This window comes from Phyllostomus hastatus, unplaced genomic scaffold, assembly GCF_019186645.2.
Source record: "Phyllostomus hastatus isolate PE091 unplaced genomic scaffold, TTU_PhHast_1.1 phas_contig_65, whole genome shotgun sequence".
Taxonomy (NCBI): Eukaryota; Metazoa; Chordata; class Mammalia; order Chiroptera; family Phyllostomidae; genus Phyllostomus; species Phyllostomus hastatus.
The window spans coordinates 13,434,651-13,453,907 of NW_025333932.1; the positions used below are offsets into that span (position 1 = coordinate 13,434,651).

At 39.0% G+C, this 19,257-nt stretch overlaps 1 protein-coding gene across 4 annotated transcripts in view; it reads left to right on the forward strand.

The window, feature by feature from the left end:
- CA13 (carbonic anhydrase 13) overlaps window positions 1–12,822 on the forward strand; it is a 49,764-nt gene extending 36,942 nt beyond the window's left edge. For 2 of the 4 annotated variants that reach the window (XM_045849375.1, XM_045849372.1), the window contains exon 7: window positions 10,198–12,820. In XM_045849375.1, the coding sequence (XP_045705331.1) occupies window positions 10,198–10,317 (120 nt within the window). In that variant the 3' untranslated portion in view covers window positions 10,318–12,820. Of the gene's footprint in view, window positions 1–10,197 lie in introns of all 4 variants that reach the window. The other 2 variants (XM_045849373.1, XM_045849374.1) reach the window with 2 other exon arrangements.
- The last annotated feature ends 6,435 nt before the right edge of the window (window positions 12,823–19,257 follow it).

Below are 19,257 nucleotides of genomic sequence, written 5' to 3' on the forward strand. Positions count from 1 at the left end.
CTTTCTGCTTCTTGATTTATTTTGGAAAGATAATATGTTTCTAGAAATTTGTCCATTTCACCTAGGTTTTCAAATTTCCTGGCATACAGTTGTTCGTAGTAATTTCTCACAATCCTTTGTATTTCTGTGGTATCGGTTGTAATTTCTCCTCTTTCATTTCTGATTTTATTTACTTGGGTACTCTCTCTTTTTTCTTGATGACTCTGGTTAAAGGTTTGTCCATTTTGTTAATCTTTTCAAAGAACCAGCTCCTGGATTTATTGATCCTTTGAATTGTTCTTTTATTCTCTATGTCATTTAATTCTGTTCCAGTCATGATTATTTCATTCCTTCTATTCTCCCTGAGCTTTGTTTGTTGTTGTTCCTCCACTTCTTGTAGATGTGGGGTTAGGTGGTTTATTTGAAATTTTTCTGTTTTTTAGATAGGCCTGTATTGCTATGAACTTCCCTCTCAGGACTGCCTTTGCTGTGTCCCATAGGTTTTGGACTGTCATGTGTTGTTTCCATTTCCTCCTCGATCTCATTATTAACCCATTCATTTTTAATACCATGCTATTTAGTCTCCATGTGTTTGAAAATTTTGAGTTTTTTCCCTGAGGTTGGTTTCTCATTTCAAACCCTTGTGATCTGAGAAAATACTTGATATGATTTCAATTTTCTTGAATTTGTGGAGGCTTGTTTTGTGTGCTATCATGTGATCTGTCTTTGAAAATGTTCCATGTGCATTTGAAAAGAATATGTATTTTGCTTCTTTGGGATGAAAGGCTCTATATATGTCAGTTAAGTCCAATTGATCTAGGACATTGTTCAGTGCCACAATATCTTTATTGATAGTTTGTTTGGAAGATCTATCCATTGTTTACAGTGGGGTGTTAAAACCTCCTACTATAATTGTGTTGTTGTCAATATCTTTCTTGAAGTCTCCAAGATTTTCCTTATATATTTGGATTCTCCTATGTTGGGTGCATATATGTTTATAATATTTATGCCTTCTTTATGGATTCTTCCTTTGAGTATTATGAAGTGTTCTTCTGGGTCTCTGTTTATGGCCTTCCTTTTGAAATCTGTTTGTCTGATATAAGTATTGGTATTCCAGCTTTTTTTTTCCTGTCCATTTGTTTGGAATATTTTTTTCCAACCCTTCACTTTCAGTCTGTGTAGGTCTTTTGTTCTGAGGTGGGTCTCTTGTAGGCAGTATTATTGTGGCTCATGTTTTCTTATTCATTCAGCTACCCTATGTCTTTTGATTGGAGCATTTAATCTGTTTACACTTGTGGTTTATTTATAGGTGTTTATTCATTTTTCCCCTTTGTACCTGGTTTCCTCTCTCTCCCTCACACACACTCTTTGTCTTTATTTTTTTAAAGCAGTCCCTTTAGGATACCTTTTAATGCTGGTTTGTTGGAGGGGTATTCTTTTAGCCTTCTTTTGTCTGGGAAACTCCTTATTTCACCTTCCATTTTAGTTGAGAGCTTTGCTGGGTAGTGTACTCTTGGTTGCAGGCCTTTGCTTTTCATTACTTGGAATATTTCTTCCAACTCCCTTCTGGCTTGTGTTTCTGTTGATAAGTAAGTTGCTAGCCTTATCAGAGCTCCCTTATATGTTACTTCCTATGTCTCCCTTGGTGCCTTTAAGATTCTCTCTTTGTTTTTGGATTTTGCCATTTTAATTACGATTAACTATTTAATCATATAAATAGTTTCTTGGAGTTGGCCTGTTTGGGCTCATCCTGATTGGTAGCCTATGTACTTCCTGGACTTGTATGACCTTTTCTCTCACCAAATTAGGGAAATTTTCCATCATTACATTTTCAAACAGGTTTCCCATCCCTTGCTACTCTTCTTCTCCTGGTATCCCTATTATGTGGATATTATTACATTTCATGTTGTCCTGAAGTTCCCTTAACCCCTATTCATTCTTTTTGTGTCTTTTTTCCTTTTCTTGCTCTTTCCAGGAATCTTTTTCTACTTTGTCCTCCAGCTTGCTGATTCAATCCTCTGCGTTATCCAGCCTGCCTTTAATTCCTTCTACTGTGTTCTTCTACTGTGTTCTTTAATTCCTCTACTTAGTTCAGGAATTGTATTCTTCATTTCCTCATGGCTCTTGTTGACAGTTTCTATGTACTTTTTCATGCTGATACAGTTCACAATAAGTTCCATGTAGCTTCCCTGTAGTTTTTGGTAATTCTTACTGAGCTCATTGAGCCTTTTTGTAACCATTGTTTTGAACTCAATATCTGATAGTTGACTTGCCTCTATTTCCTTTACTACTGTTTCTGAGAATTTCTACTTTTTTTTGGATTGGGAGTTGCTTCTTTGCCTTCCCATTTTTTTGGGAGATCTGTTTTGACTCCATGAATTTGTGGTGTGAACTTCTATGGTAGGAGACCTGTGTGATTCGGTGGTGCGGTCTTCTTCATCTCCTGAACTTTATGCTCTTGGGATGCCTTTTATATAATTTATATTGGTTTATAACTGTTTATACCAGTTATATTTTATACCATTACACCCTTTCTAGATGTAATTGGGTTTTGATTGTTGGGTCGTTTGGTGGATCCTTCCCTCCAGCTGATTGACTGATGGTCACTCTGCCCACCATGACATCTTGTATGCTCTTGTGCAGGTACTGCCAGAAAAAAAACACAAAGCCCAGGAAACAAACCCACACCCACCAAAATAACTCCCTCCTTCAATCCCACTATCAACAGCAAATTAACCAGTATTAATAAGGGTGTAAAGAGGGCCCTGGCTGGCGTGGCTCAGTGGATTGACTGCGGGCTGCGAACCAAAGTGTCGCAGGTTCGATTCCCAGTCAGGGTACATGCCTGGGTTGCAGGCCATGACCCTCAACAACCGCGCATTGATGTTTTTTTCTCTCTCTCTTTCTCCGCCCCTTCCCTCTCTAAAAATAAATAAATAAAATCTTTAAAAAAATCATCTAATTCAATTTAAAACAAAATAAGGGTATAAAGAGATTAAGACTATTATTATAGGCAAGGAGAGTGAATATGAGATGACTACTAAAAGAAAAATGATTTTGAGAGGATAGAGGGAGGAGCATGAATAAGAGTTGTGAATCAGACCAATGCAAAGAGAGAAAGTAAAATTTGTAAAGTAAATAAAAACGGGAATGAAGAAGGTAGTTTGGAATAGGAGGAGGAAAGTGTATCGTATTAGGTTTAAACAGATATTAACATAATATAAAGTGATAGAAAGAAAAAGGAAGGAAAAATTAAATAAATGATAAAAATATAGGAGCCTAATTGGAGAGAAAGATCTGCCACAGCACTATCAACAACAAATGAGCTAAAATTAATATAGGTGGGATGAGAATAACAGGGGAAAAAGAAAGAGAGAAAGGCTTAAGAGATGTTAGAGGAATGGGAAGTGATTTTGAGATGAGAGAGGAAGCAGGAATACAGAGTGAGGAATGAAAACCAGGCTAAGAAGAAAAATTAAAATTTGAGATGAAAAGGAAAAAGAAAAAGGGAAAAAAGGAAAAATGGCAGGATGAAAGAGAAAAAGAAGAAAGAAAAACAGGCCCGACAGGGCAAAATTAATTTCAATGTCTCTGGTTATATTTTGCTTGCTTGTTTGTTTTGTTGATTAGGTTCTAGTTAAAGGGTATTTGTCCCTCACTGCCTGGCTTATTTCACTTAGCATAATCCTCTCCAGTTCCATTCATGCTCTGGCAAAGGGTAGGAGCTCCTTCTTTCTTTCTGCTGTGTAGTATTCTGTTGTGTAAATGTACCATAGTTGTTTGATCCATGCATTTATTGATGGGCACTTAGGTTGCTTCCAGCACTTGACTATTGTAAATTGTACTGCTGTGAACATTGGGGTGCATAGGTTCTCTTGGGTTGGTGTTTCAGGGTTCTTAGGATATAATCCCAGCAGTGGAATTGCCAGGTCAAAAGGCAGTTCCATTTTTGGTTTTCTGAAAAAGCCCCTTTTCAATACATGTTTCTGTAAAAGTTTTTTCACAGTCTGTGGATTGCTTTTTTTTTTTACTTTGTTTTTTGAAGAGGAAAAGTTCTTCATTGTAATTAAATCCATTCTATCTACTTATCTTTTATAGTTTGTGCAAAATAACTCTGTTTAAGAAGTTTTTCCCTAACTATATATGACAGAATATTTTTCTACATTGTTTTAGCTTTTACATTTAAGTTTTTGATTATTTATGAGTTCAATTTTATGTATGCCGCCCCTATTCCCTCTTTCTTTTCTTTCTGATATTCTAATTACACCTATATTTAACCTTTTAATATCATCCTTTAAGCTCTATTAAATTTTTTTATCTCTGTTGTTCTTCACTGTGGATAATTTCTATCTATCTGTATTCAAGTTCATTTGCTTTCCTCTGGCATATCAATATGACTGTTAAGTCTATCCAGTGAACTTTTTGTTTTAAAATATTTTTAGTTCTAAAATTTCTGTTTGGTTTTCTTTTATTATTTCTGTTTCCTGCTGAGACTTCCCATTACTCTGCTGAGATTTCTCATACATCCAAATAGATGCTTTGTTTAATTTCATGTAGCCAATTTAACACCCTTGTAAGTTTCAAATTTGGTTCATCTTGGGTCGGACTCTGTTAATTTTTCTTTTTTTGAGAATGTGTTTCATTTTCTTCATATTGAGTGATTTTTTAATTGTATTCTATGTATTATGAATGTTAAGATATAGAGTTTCTGGATTCTGTTATTTTTCTCTGATGAGTATTGTTTCCTTGGTGTTAGCACATAATTTTCTTGGCTAGGCTCGAACTGCAGTTTTTTTTCTTGTACTGCAGGTCTTGTTTCAGTTCAGCCCTGCATGGTTTGTGGGTATAGAGTTGGAGATTTCTCTCTGGCTCATTTTTTGTAAAACAGGTGTCCTCATTGCAGACTCCACCCAGCTCCTGGTGATAAACTGGAGAGACAAGAATTTACTGTACAGCTCCCACCACTCCTTCCCATGAGTGTGAACACTGCTGAGTCCCTGTGCTTATGTTCCTGCTGCAGTTCCAGCAGCCAGATTCTTTTGCACCATAGCTGGTTTTAGAGTTGTTTTCTATGTGGAGGTTGTCTGCAGGGTCTTAGTCTAGCAAATCTGGAAGCAAATCTCCTAGTGTCATTTTTTAATAGTAAAATTTTATATTTTATATTAGTGATAATTAATGACCTAATAATGTGTTTTTTTACTTCTGCACCTTTAGACTAGTTATGAAATGAGGAAAGAATTCATTTACTTGAACATTAATTTTAATTCAATATATAAAATTCTGTATGATTAGCTTTGAAATTAAATTTCTAAACTACAGGAGGTAGTACAAGTTAACTCTAAAATTGTTTAATAATTGCTAATTCATGCAAGAGATACAAAGAGGTATTAAAAAGTATCACTTGTCCTCTAGTAGTTTATAATCTAACAGAGCAGATAAAAGGAATGCATAAAAACTGTGACAACATGGCTGTTCCTGGTACTAGAAGAGAGCATAGGTATATGGGAAGTCCAGAAGGGGCAAGATGATTTTTCACTGGAAAATCAGGAAAAAAACTTCATGAAAGGCCTGGTATGTGGCCTCGTCAGAAGATGACTATGGGCTGGGGGGAATCGGGATAAGGGGGAATTTCAAGAAGAAACAGCAGGAAAGGGAAAGTGGTGAATCTATACCTGAGGTTCTCAAAATTCAGTGCCTGCAAGAATGACCTAGGAAAGCTTGTCAGAATGTCGATCCTTGGGCCTTAGCAGAAATTCTGATTCAGAAGCTCTGGGAGATGATCTAGGTACCTGAATTTTTAAAATAGCCCAAAGGTGTTCAGGTGTTCATTCACATGTTCAGGGACCACTTGTCACCAATGTGGCTGAAAGTGGGAAATGTGTATAGAAGTGACCGGAGATAATCTAGGTTAGTTGGAACTGGGTGGTAGAGATGTTCAGAAGCCATGGTAACAAGTGCCTTTATAGAGGTAGAAATGTCACTTATTTTAGAGTTATACTTTGAGATATTTATACCTGAAATTATATAGTATTTGGAATTTACATCAAAATAATCCAGTTGGACAGGCAGGAGGTAGAGAGAGAGAATAGGTGAGAGTATGGATGATGTTAACTTGGCCATGTGTGGATAGGTAGTTGTTAAAGCTGGTGATGGGTTCACTGTGCTTTATTATTCTACATTTGTGCATGTTTGAAAGTTTTCATAATAAAAAGTAAATAAAAAGAGATTGGGGGAAAATGGGGGGAAAAAAGGAAAAAATAGACAAAGTTAGAGATGCACTAAGGTGCTGTGGCTTGTTTGCCAGATGACTTGTCTACAAACCTTCCTTGCTATCCTTCAAGTTTCTCATCTTTATTTTTTTTAAGATTTTATTTTATTTATTTTTAGAGAGGGAAGGGAGGGAGAAAGGGAGAGAGAAACATCAATGTGCAGTTGCTGGGGGTCATGGCCTGCAACCCAGGCATATACCTTGACTGGGAATTGAACCTGTGAAACTTTGGTTCGCAGCCCATGCTCAATCCACTGAGCTACGCCAGCCAGGGCAAGTTTCTCACCTTTAAATGGGGATAACAGTACATTATTGACAGGGTTGTTTGGGGGGTTGAGATAATGTAATGTAAAGCACTTAGCACAGTGCCTGTCCCACCATGTTCCATAATAGAGCTTATTTTTATTATGATTCAACTTTGGCAGACATTTGAGCACCAGAGTGACAGAAATCTATTTGCAAAGCACTAGAAAAGAGGACAGGGTCCAGCACAAGTAACGCTTGAGTGTGGTTGGTAGGGTACCATACTTATGTCTCATACTAAATGGACAGCTATTCAAACATTTCACTTGAAATGTCATATGGTGTGCTTGAGTGTGACATTGTTATGTTACAGAATTACATGCTTATGGTTTTGTAATAAAAGAGGGGCATTACTTATGCTACACCCTGTATTTCTGTTTACTGGGGTTACTACAGAAAGAAATAAAAATTGCAGTATTGAGCCAAAGAAAATAGCAAAACAAGTCACACCCACCTGAGCCTCCAGGCTCACCTGGGAGGCCCCTGCCCAGAACCAGGTAAATGCGGAGTCAGCTTTAGTGGCAGAGGAGTAGATTTTTTGCCTTAACGAAGCTAGGGCACCAAAGGGATGAGACTGTTAGGGACTGACCAAGGTGTGCATTTCGAGGCCAGGGCAGTGGCAGGGGACACCTGTGTAGTTAAGGGGCATGGTACAACATCCTGGCCACTTAACTTGGAGGTTTGGATGTGCAGACAATAAAAACCCCAAGTCAAAGGTGAATAGCTAAGCACTTTATTAGGTGAGAGCAAAGTGAAAGCAAGAATCAAGATCATACATCACCAGGTGGGAAATCATCAACACCCTAATGTAGATGCTGGGGAATCCCAGAGACAGCATTCAGGGTCTGAATGGGAAAGTTCCAAGCGAAGCGTTCTTCTCTTGGGTGAGAATCCAAAGTCTCACTTTTGGGGTATGGTTAAATATGTTTTAGACAAAAGTGGCTATGCACCAAAGGCCTTGTGTAACTTAACTAACCAACAGGTACCTCTGGGAGAAGAGCCAGTTCTCTGTGAAGGAAGAGTTAAATATTAAAGGTATTAATCTCCCAGGGAGAAGGGCCAGCTCTCCCTGAGAGACAGCATGCCTATATTTCATTCTTCCAATAAAGATCATGGCTTGGGCATAAACAGGGAGGATTCTTAATGTCCCTTTAACCTGTCAACACCAGAGCTGGGAGAAGCTGGGAGAAATATAAGTGGGGACTGGCAGGTGCAGGGCCTACCTCACTGGGCTAAGTAAGTGGGAAGCAGATCCAGAGTGAGGAAGGGAAGGGGTTTAATGGGACATCAAGACAGGTTCAGGAAGTCTTACCAAAATGAGCAACCAGGTCAGAGAAAGTTCTAGAGTAAGTTCCAGCCTGAGACCCATGAGGCTAATGTATCAGAGAGGTAGGGAGCCATGGTGAGCTTGCAGGGTGGTAAGAAGGGGGAGGGGGTTTTTGAGAGACTCTTCAGTTTCCCTGGGAGGCTGGTTGTGCTCTGTGAGGCTGGTGCAGCAGTGCCCTGATTCAGAATTCTGGATTCCTGTACAGCCTCTCACTTGGAATGGCTGCTTCACACAGACCAGGGTTACTGGGGTTTGCTCTAAGCTGGGGGAGTCTTCCCTGTGGCCTCTGCTGCTTGACTTTTCTAAGAATAACCTGTCTCATCTGGCTTACCTGCAATGGTTTGGTCTAATGACACATGAATGACAGCAAATTGTAAATACTTGTCTTATCCTTCCCAAACCTATACCCTTTTAAAGGACACTCCAAAATATCACTTATGGAAATGCACAGCTGCTTGTACATGATCTGAATTTACATCCACAAAGTGTGGTTATAAGCTGCCTTTTATAAGAAGGGCCCTCCCTGCCTCTTCCTCCCAGTCTGGCAAGTGCTCTGTGAGAAATGGTTTAGGTTCATGATGATGGTGGGAACCTAACTGAAGGGTCCTGGTCTGAATTTGCTTGACTTAGTGATTAAGTGACTAGCAAAACTTACAGAATGGAGGCTGTCATTCTCAGTAATTTAATTATTTGTTTTCACTGAAAACAGCAAAACAAATATCAAAAACTTACTTGTATTAACTGGCAATATCTTTTTGGTGAACATTTCTTTTAATATTTATTTATTTTTAGGGAGAGGGGAAAGGAGGGAGAAAAAGAGGGAGAGAAACATCAATGTGAGAAACATCCATCAGCTGCCTCTTGCACACAGCCTGACAGGGAACAAAATCTGCAGCCCAAGCATGTGCCTTGACTGGGAATTGAACCAGTGCAGTGGCCTTTCACTTTATGGGATGATATCCAAACAACTGAGCCATGCTGACCAGAGCTTGGTGAACATTTTTAAGACTTTTTGTTTGTTTGTTTTGGAATGCAACAACTTTATTGAACAAAGTGCAATTAAACATGTTGAAAGCTTAAAAGGGGAAACTTAGAAACCTCCCCTCAAGTGCAGGACCTGAGTTATTTTGAGTAAAATTACTCAAGGCATTTACCCTATCTTTATTTTACTGCTGTAGACCTATGCTAAATCTAATAAATAATATTAAACATGCTTATAATACAAAATTTTTAGAAATTAAGAATAGTGACAGTGATTCATATTTATTGATATGCAGAGATGTATATGCACAGGGTGGGGCAAAAGTAGATTTATAATTCTTATGGAAAATAATGGAGTAATTAATAATAATACAAGAATAAACTTTGTGTTTTGCATACTCATACCTGTAAACCTACTTTTTCATACCCTGTACATAGAAAAAAAAAGGTTTCAAAAGAACATTTTTGCTAAGCTCACTTTTTGTAATAAAACATCTTAAATATGTGTGTGTGTTTATATATAGGAAAATACTTTATAATGTTAACAGTGGTTACATCTTGTGATGCAGTTACTAGTAATTTCTATTTTTTTCTTGATACTTGGGTATTGTATGAAGTTTGTAAAGTAAGTATGCTTTTTATGATAAGAAAAACTAATCCCTTTTGGTAAGAAATATGTGTATACTACTGAAATTGTGCTTAAACATTATCAGAAGTTGAAAGGCCTCAGGCTTTTCCCACAGATAGTTGTTTACAAGGCACAAACATGTTGAAAATAAGCAACATTTTCTAGTTAAAGGAAAATAATACATAAAAGTCAAAATGTTTCAGGATGAACATGGTTCTTGTGAAAATTGGGCCTGGGTGATACTGGGGAGCTTATAAGTGTTCAGTGTGATTCCAAGAGCTGAAGACACCCCCTGAGGTGACCTTCATGCTGAGGAAGGTGAAGCCTAGGTCATGTAGGTTGTGGCAGAACCAGACCTGGGTCCTTGCTCAGAAAGCCTGAGCCCCGTTTCACTGTCCCATTCTGCCTTTGAGGTAACACTCTGATTTCTGGATATGTATACTTCAAACACTCCAAATGTTTCCTCTCATGACTTCGCTCTTCAAATGAAGAATGCTGATATACTTAATTTTTTAATCCATTGTATTTGTACAATGGTGAGAATTTAGAGAAACAGTTGCTTTATCAGATATGACCTATAACTTAGAAAATTTTCATTATAATATTTTTAGTTCCTGGTAGAGGGAAGGTGATGTTTCTCAGCTTTCTGAGCAGGTCACTGCACTAACACTGCTCACGTTGTATGTTGACACGGTCTCTTCTCATTGACAGCTGGCCACATTCCGCACCCTCCTCTGCACCGAGGAGGGTGAAGCAGCCACCTTCTTGCTGAGCAATCACCGTCCACCTCAGCCTCTGAAGGGCCGACAAGTGAGGGCCTCATTCTACTAAATGGTGCTGCCAGTGGACCACCCCAAACATGCCTGCAGAGAGAAAACAAAACCAATTGGGACACAAAAATTCCTACTGATGGTTCTTTTCTAGAATTCTAGTTTACAGGTACCATTGTGCTGTGAGTTCCAGGAACACCAAGAAAATCAGATCCCTTTAATCAAACCGACTTGACTTGTCCATCTCAGATTTGCACTCTTGGGTCTTCAAGCAGGAAACACTTGTGTCACGTGTGTTAAAACCCATAAAATATGTCCTCTTCAACCTGAGGGAAAACATGCTGGCAAGGCAAATCTTAGAATGTATGAAATATTTTCCCTGGTTGTATAGACCAAATTGATTGTGTCTGTCTGATGTTTGTGAAAAACGTAAATTCATTTCCAGAATGATAGAATTGGAACACCTTTTTCTAAATGAGTGATTCTGCTTAATATCTTGGTATCACTCCAGTTCATAAAAAGTTGATAATATTTCCAATTTTAAAGAGAATTTGGTTTTGATTATGTTGCTGATTGATGATGCCTTTGGCAAAATGAACAATATGAGAGTTGTTGGGAGCGGTGGTGGAATATAACCACTTCCTGTGTCTACTACATGCTCAGCAATAGCCCACACAGTTTTGGTGAAGAATTCCTCAGGATATAAGTGTCTGTTTAAACTTGAATGAATTGTTGCTCATCACATTTACTGGTGATGTTAATGATAAACTGGCTGAAGACTGATGAGACGCAGTGCTGGCCAACTCAGGGCAAGAGGTCCTTAGAAAGGAGCAGCTCACAGACACAGTGCAAGCTGCTGAGACATATTGATGCATGGCCCACTCTGCCCTGCATTTTGGCCACAGAGCATGGCCATCTCTTGCAGCTCATTCTTCTGTCAATGGCTGGGAAAACTTACCTGAGTCTTAGATAAATGTATAAGCCGTCCATAAACCCATCCATTTCTGGGGCAAAACTCATCTCCCCTTAACCATGTCCTTTAGTCTTTAAGTAATTTTGCAAGGTGGCTCTTAATGTTCACTTTAACCTATTACTCTGGTATATTTGTATTTGTTTTGGGTGAAGGAGGATGGGGTGGGGGATCTCTTTGCTCTTTCTGGTACAAGGAGTAACATTATTCATTAACTTAGTAGCCACACAGAAGACCTGACCACATGCTGTCATCTTCTGAGAGAAGTTTAACCAAGTTTCCTTGATTTTGATGATTTGTTTAGGACACCTTTCTTCTTCTGGGTGTAGATTTTGTCATTGAAAATATTCTGTGATAGTCTTCCTGACAAGGTAACTGAGTGTCATTAAATTGTGTAATAGTGATGCATGTGGTTGCAAAAGACAGGCTTCTGGAGACTGAGGCTGACAGCTTAGTCACTGTGATTCTTACCCTCCCCACCCCCACACCCCAGTATCCAGCTTGAGACCTTGCAGAGAATTCTAATGATGTAATAAATATCTAATGAATCAACTATTTTTTTCTAATTTTATTTTATCTTTGGTAATTCTCTTACTGCTTGGGATCAATGCCCTCTAAGTTAATGTAACAAGTAAAATGTGAGCTGTCTCTTGAAAATGGTTTCTTCTTAAAAGAATACTTACTAAATCTACTTGTGTAACCAGCCATTCTAATGGTTTTAAAAATACCAATGGGAAGGCACTTCTTTAGTTTAGAAAGACATGTTGTGAAGTATCCTAGTCTGAGAAAGAAGTGTTTTATACTCAGAGAAGGTAAGTTGTACTTGGAGGGGTGTACCTGTGTGGGGTGGGGATTCTAATTACTGGGTGTGAGAGGTACCTCTTTGTAACTTGTGGTTTATGCTACAGTGTTGGGTTGGTTCCATGCTACAAATTGGATTTTCATGGACTAAAAATGTTACCTTGAAGATTGTTTGCTAATTTATTTCTCTCTCAGAGGCAAAAGCTGTCAGGACGTGTTCAAGTTGTTATCTTCTGAGACTATTAAAGAGCTGTAAAAGCTAGTAGAGTTCTATCTTGTTTCCCACAACATATACTGGATGTATGTTTGTTAGGCATTTTGTATTTTAATTTAAATTGGATTCAACCACAATAAAGAAAATAAGACAAACTTTGAACTGTATTAGGGACCTGTATCTGTAAGACACAAAATGAGATTACATTTTTACACTTTTTATTTAGAAAATAATATCAAATTCACAGAAAAAGTGCAAGCAGAGCAAAAAACATTTTTGTTTTGAATTATTTGACAGTAAGTTGCCAACCTGCTGCTACAAACTTGAATATCTGTCCTGCGAGCTAGCACATTTATCCTACATGACATGAAACAGCTGACCGTGAGGTGAACTGGCCTTGTCATCACCTTCTTCCTTAGAAACTAGGTACCGTTCCTCAGTCTGTCTTTGCTTTTCAGGACCCTACTCTTTTGAAGGTGATAAGCAAATTATTTTTAAGATTTTATTTATTTATTTTTACAGAGCAGGGAAGGGAGGAAGAAAGAGAGGGAGAGAAACATTGATGCAAGCGAGAAGCATCAACTGGTTGCCTTTTGTACACACCCCAACCACAGCAATGCCCTCAACCCAGGCATATGCCCTAACTGGAAACTGAACCAGCAATCTTTTGCTCTGCAGGATGATGCCCCACCAACTGAGCCACACTGGTCAGGGCAAGGCCAGTTATTTTATAGAATGTCCCTCAATTTGGGTTTGTTCCCTGCTTCATTGGGATTAGATTATGATTATGCATGGGTGGCAGGACTATTCCCAAAGCAATACCCATGCTGCACCCCCCACACTGTCTGTGATCAGGAAACCTCCTCAGACTTTTCTTATAGCATACATTCACTTTCATCACTGGCTAAGGTGGCATCTGTGGGTCTTCTCCACTGTGCTTACTATTTTATCCTCTGTAGGAAACATATTTGTGCAGGGATGTGCACTGAGACCACGTAAATAATCCTGTACCTCATTAAACTTCTAATTTATTCATTTATTTCCAGTATGGAATTAGCATTTTTTATTTAATTCAGTGGACTCTAGTCTATTATCATTATTGCCATCTGTTTTCACTGGTAGATTGATTTTAATTTGGCCAATAGGATTGTCTTCGAGCTGGCCTGTGTCCTTCATCATGTTTCCACTTCCTTGCTTTCTGATGCAATTTACTATAAAAGGTGAATCACAATCCCATCATCTCACATTATCTGACACAGGATTAATTATTGTTTCAGGTACTTGTGGGTTCACTCTTCCTTTCTGGCCCTTCCTCACTTTTACTGTTACATCTTTCTTGTCACTTTACTTCCCAACATCAACTCTAAGCCAACCGATTTGTGTTAATTTCTGGTTAGGTTCTGGAGGAACTGTATCATTTTCTCTAAATTTGGGTTAAGTACTTAAATTCGAGTGCAAACTGTTGTCACTCAAGGTCCTGGCTGAGAAGTTCCCTGGATTTTGCCAACATAAATCTCTCACCTATGTTTGCTTCTAGCATATTGTCACTCCTGTTCTGAGCACTCAGTTTTTAAAAACTCCTTCTCAGCCCTCTCCCTTTTCCTGATCATGTATTTTTGTATGGTCTGACCAGGAATTCCATGTTTCTGTGCCACATCCTGTCCCAGTCTCACCTTGTATTTTACTGCCCTTGCTCTTGTCCCTCTCCTTTACCCTCACAGAGTGTCCAGGGCCCTCTCTTCAAGTTCTGGCTCCTTCTCTCAGGAAAAAGCCATAATCTATCTTGGCAGATTGGTGATGAGCTAGCTTTCTTGCTTGTTGGGAACCGCCCTGTCTGGTTTCAGAAGCTATAACCCCTCCATGGATAAGGCTGAGTGAGTGACCTTAGGACCATAAGCCACTAAGGAGACAAAGCTTATCTCCCTGGCAGGAGTGCTGCTTCTGCTCCTTTTTCTTAACCCTTCCTGGCCCCTAATGCTTGATCAGTTAGCCAATGACGGGTAAGATTCCCTAAGGGGGAATGATCTAAGATAGGCACAATCATGGGGAGGCCCCAGGGAAGGACTTGGGGGGCTATAGCAAAAGGGGGTGATGGGCCTGCACCCCTTGGCTTTGACATAGCCTGAGTTCTTATTCTGTCTTGAGAAGTCTCCTAATCTCTTGGCTGTCTTATTTCCCCTGTCTGACTTAAGCATGAAACAATGCCTTAAGCCTTTAAGTGGGGTGCAATGGCTGCACCTTGGTGCTAGAAAAGGCGGGTTCCCTAGGGTGATCAGGCCTAAGAAGGAATATGTAAAATCCTGTGAAACTTGCTTTGTTTAGAATGCTCTCAATTAAATGATAAGGGTCCAAGCAGGAAGTGAGTTTGTTCCTCAAAGTTTTATGGCTCGTGGCCCTGGCTGACGTAGCTCAGTGGATTGAGCTCCAGCTGTGATCCAAAGTTTCACAGGTTCAATTCCCAGCCAAGGTACATGCCTGGGTTGCAGGCCATAACCCCCAGCAACCACACATTGATGTTTCTCTCTCTTTCTCCCTCCCTTCCCTCTCTTAAAAAAAAAATGTTTTATGGCTCTTTAGCTATCTGACCCTGACTCAAAATAGGCCCTCAGAGTTCTTTGTATGTTATCTATTGTTTGATCCTTACTGCCTGATAATGATTAATAAGCTTTACCTGTATTCCTGTGCAAAATGAACCCAATAAAAGCCCATTGAGGAAAAGGCTCTTGGTCCTTCTCCTCTGAGAGATTGGCCACCTTTCCTCCCCAAGCAGATCATGTCTTGGTAGACTTATTCTCATCCTCGATGGACGGGGGACTCTGTGAGCAAAGCTCCCTAACACTTACTAGGTCATACATGCAAAAGGGAATGTGTGTCTGGGTGTAAGTCAAGGGGCTATTTTCTTAAGGAGTTTTGTAAATCAATACATCTTGATAAAATACTTCAGGTCCAGAGTTAAGCCCTTACCTGTGCAAGGTCAGAAACCTAATTTGTTAGCAAAATAAATTCCTTTCTCAGGTGCAGACACCATAACTGAGTTTACAAGTCTGATATATAGAGTAAAAGTCAAGTTATTGATGCATAATGAGTAATGCATTAGCTGGAATATTTCAATCAGCATGATAGTTCAACAGAATCAGCAGTTGGCTTGGTGAGTATGGAACTCAGAACAAAGGATACAAATAGAAGTAAGTGCTTTATATTATTAGACCTGGAATAGTCTGAAAACACCAACTCACCAAAGGGTGATTTTCAAAGTGACTTCATAAAAATAGAATTTTGTTGGCTGTACCTCCCAGCATTATCTCCAAAATATGGATTATTTTTCTAAGAGGACTAAAATTGTTTGTTGGATAATGTTTTCTTAATGTTGGATCATGCTTGGATAAACTCCATTAATATGTACTTCTGTGGTTTTCCATTTTCTATTCTTCTGTAACAAATCAACCTTTCCCTGGTTCTTTGAATGTGTCAATACACTCACTCAGATCAAGTAGTTTCAAATCTAAAGGATGCTCTGACCTTTAAGAAAAATTTTACATGTCTGCTTTTATCTGTACGGTGTAGATTATAAGACCCAACTCTTAGAGCTCTTTGGCTGATGTATAGAACTTTAAACTTCTTTTTCTTATTTTCAGATTTTTTTTGGAAAGTCTCAATAGAGTCCCCAAGTACACAATGTTGATGTTATAGTATCAAAAATGGTGTTTAATTTTTATAGAAAAAAATAAAGTGATATAGCATACCTAAAATAATTTAATAGCCTGTTTCTTCATTTCACTGTGTTTTTTTTTCCCATGGGAATTTTCTTCCAGGAAAACTTACCTTTTGATGCAGATGAGAAGCAGTAGGATAAAATCAAGAAGATAGATGACATGAGAGGCATTGACTGATCCATTTGAGTCAGGCTAGTCACAATTCTGTGACCAGGTAGATGTTTTGCAGGTATAGAGACTTTAGAAGACAATTTTCAGGGTTGTTATATAATAAGAATCTTTGGGATCCACGAAACTCCTACAGCCCTGATCCCAAGGGTCCCCCCAGTATCACTGACCTAACCTTTCTCTTGGCATGGCAACTGTGCCCATTAGACATCTGCAGTGAGGCAGTGAAACAACACAGCCCCAGCCCCCATCTACTTGGTCCTGTGAGCTGTGTCATCACTTTATTGTCTGAGCTTTTTTCTTTAGAAACTGATGCTGGACATACATGGGCTTGGAGTGCTCCCAACTAAACAAGGAAATTGTCTGTTGTGTTTGTAGCTTTCTAGAGGTGCACATTTAGCCATTTGCTCACTCACCACGAGTCTGAAATTTGAGCCCCAATGATTCTTCTACTTAATGGACTCTATTAAGAAAAAGCAAAGTTGAATCAGGCTTCTGACCAATATCGAGTAAAAGAGGGAGCAGAGAGCTCTGTTTTCTGATTACAAGGATATACTTCCTATGGCAAGCAAAATCTCCTTGTCATGGGTAATGAAACTATATCCTTGTTAACAATTAGTAAGATGGAAATGATATAGAGACACACTCCATTTGAAATTTTTAATAAGAGAAAGAACTGAGATAATCTATTATTTTCTAGTGTTCAAAAATAAATACTTGAATTAGTCCCTCTGATTAATGTTTATTGTAAATGTGTTAATTTACCACCAAGTCAAGTAATATCTTTCAAATGACTCAAATGCTGTTGTTCTGTGATAATTTCATACAGGTGAGCTTACCTGTGAATACTCTGCAACTAAGTCATAAACAAAGCCAAAGTTGCCTCTGCTGCTCCTCTCCACATCCCTTAGTCCCCCTTAGTCTTGGCACAGAATCCAAGAAATACCATATGCATCAATTTAATGACTTACCAGACATGCATAATACACACGTGCACCCATACAGATGTAAGTGCAGATGTGCATCTCCACCTCTTCCATCCTCTGCTGAGATATCTGGTTTCCTCCCTCCCCTCCAACTGCTCCATTATGGTTTGTACTTCTTTCTCCACTTCATTCCCTCTCTGGGTGATTTTTTTCTGACCTATTACTTTATATAACATTCACTATATTGATTACACCTATATTCATATCTCCAGCCCCAGACCTTTCCCTGAACTTCTAACTATCCAGCTGCCTTTGGGACAGCCCCCTGGCATGTGTGATAGACACCTAACAACCCAACCACCCATCCACATAGAAACCTCCATTCCTGCGACCTCCCCCTCCCAGGAGTGTTGTGTCAGCAAATGGCATAAGCATATCTTCAAGACTCAAAACCATGTTCAACGCTGTCTTTGAACCACATTCATCTGTGAGCAAGACCTGAGGTCCCTTCTACCCCAGGGCTCCCCGCTGCTCTCAGCTCCCTAGTCTTTTCCTCATAGCTCCTTGCTCAGTGACCACTAGAAGAAAATCCAAGTCCTGAGTTGGCTTACAGGGCTCTACATGGCCTGTGCATCTGCTGCCCCACTTTCGGCTGCTGTCCCATGCTCCAGTCTCTGACCCCCACATTCCTTCCTCCCCAGACCTCCTGACCTTCATATCTGACTTTTTGTGCTAGAAGCCCCCCACCTGGATTTTCACATGGTTCATCCTCATTTCTTCTAATGTCAACTCCTCAAAGAGGCTTTCCCTAACTGCTCCCAAGTTGCACTATTATTCTGTTTCTCCTGACCTTGCTTTATGTTCTTCCATAGCACTTAACGTAAAGCACAGAACATTAGGCTATCGATTTCTAATGTTGTCTTTCTGTCTGTACCACCAGAATGTAACTTGTTAAGAACAGGGATTTTATTTTTCTAACCAGTGTTCCCAGCATCTAGTAGTGCTTGGCATATGATAGATATCAATAAATATTTAATGAGAAAATGAATATTTTTCCATGTACATTTAACATAACATACATATTTGTTCAAAGGGCTCAAACTTGCTATTAGAAGATGAATAAGTCCTGGGATATAATGCCCATCCTAGTGATAACAGTCAATAATACTGTATTATAAACTTCAAAGTTGCTGAAAGACTAGATCATAAATGTTCTCACCACAGAAAAGGAAATGATAATTACATGAAGTGGTAGAGGTGGTAGCTAACCCTATGGTGGAAATCACATTGTGATAGATAATGATATCAAATCAACACACTGTACATTTTAAACTTACACAGTGTTATATGTCAATTACATCTCAACAAAAATGAAATAGATTGACAATATAACCTTTAATTTTCTGGTTTAGTTTTGTGCTTCTGTAGAAGACTGGGTATAGAGTTATAATTGTATATTAACTTTGCTTTATATAGAGTATGCAGAATTCCATAAATATCTTAAAAATACTTTAGAAAGAAGTCTTTATGATGTTAGTGCAACTATCTATATCTATATCTATACCTTCACAAGTTATTTTTAATAGTGCTTTAGTACCTTGAAAGGTTTCCAAAAATTTTCTTGCAGTGTTCAAAGGTGTAACTCTTACTACCAGGCAGTGGATTCACTCAAAGACGCTCACTCATAATTCAGTGAATGCTATGTTGTCATAGTCAGGTGGTAGCTTTGCCATGGACCCCTTACCATCCAGAACAATACTACCAGGGTGAAGCTCAAAAGGGGATAGGGAGGAAGATGTCCTCACAGTGAATAGCCACTATTTGAAAAGGAGAATATGCAGCAAAAGAAAAAAGAATATTTTAACAGGAATTAAACTTTAAGAGGAAAAACTAGCATAATCTCCCTAAAGGGTGAAAAGGGAAGGTGTTAGACAAGAGGAGGTTGTTCCTTCATTAATCACAAGCAGTGCTGTTGGAAAAGAAAAGCTGGTTTGCTCTACTGGCTTGGACTGGCTGGCAGGAAACTGGACAACATGGCCTTTAACACGTGACCACTGCTTTGCTCCATCTGTGGGTGCTGACAGCCCCCCAAGTGTTCCCAGGGAATGTCTCATTTGAGCTCAAGGTTAAGTTAAATCAGCTCACACTAGGTGTCCTCTAATGTAGTCTCACCTCCCCCGAGTGCATCTCCAGGTCACCATCCCTGCTG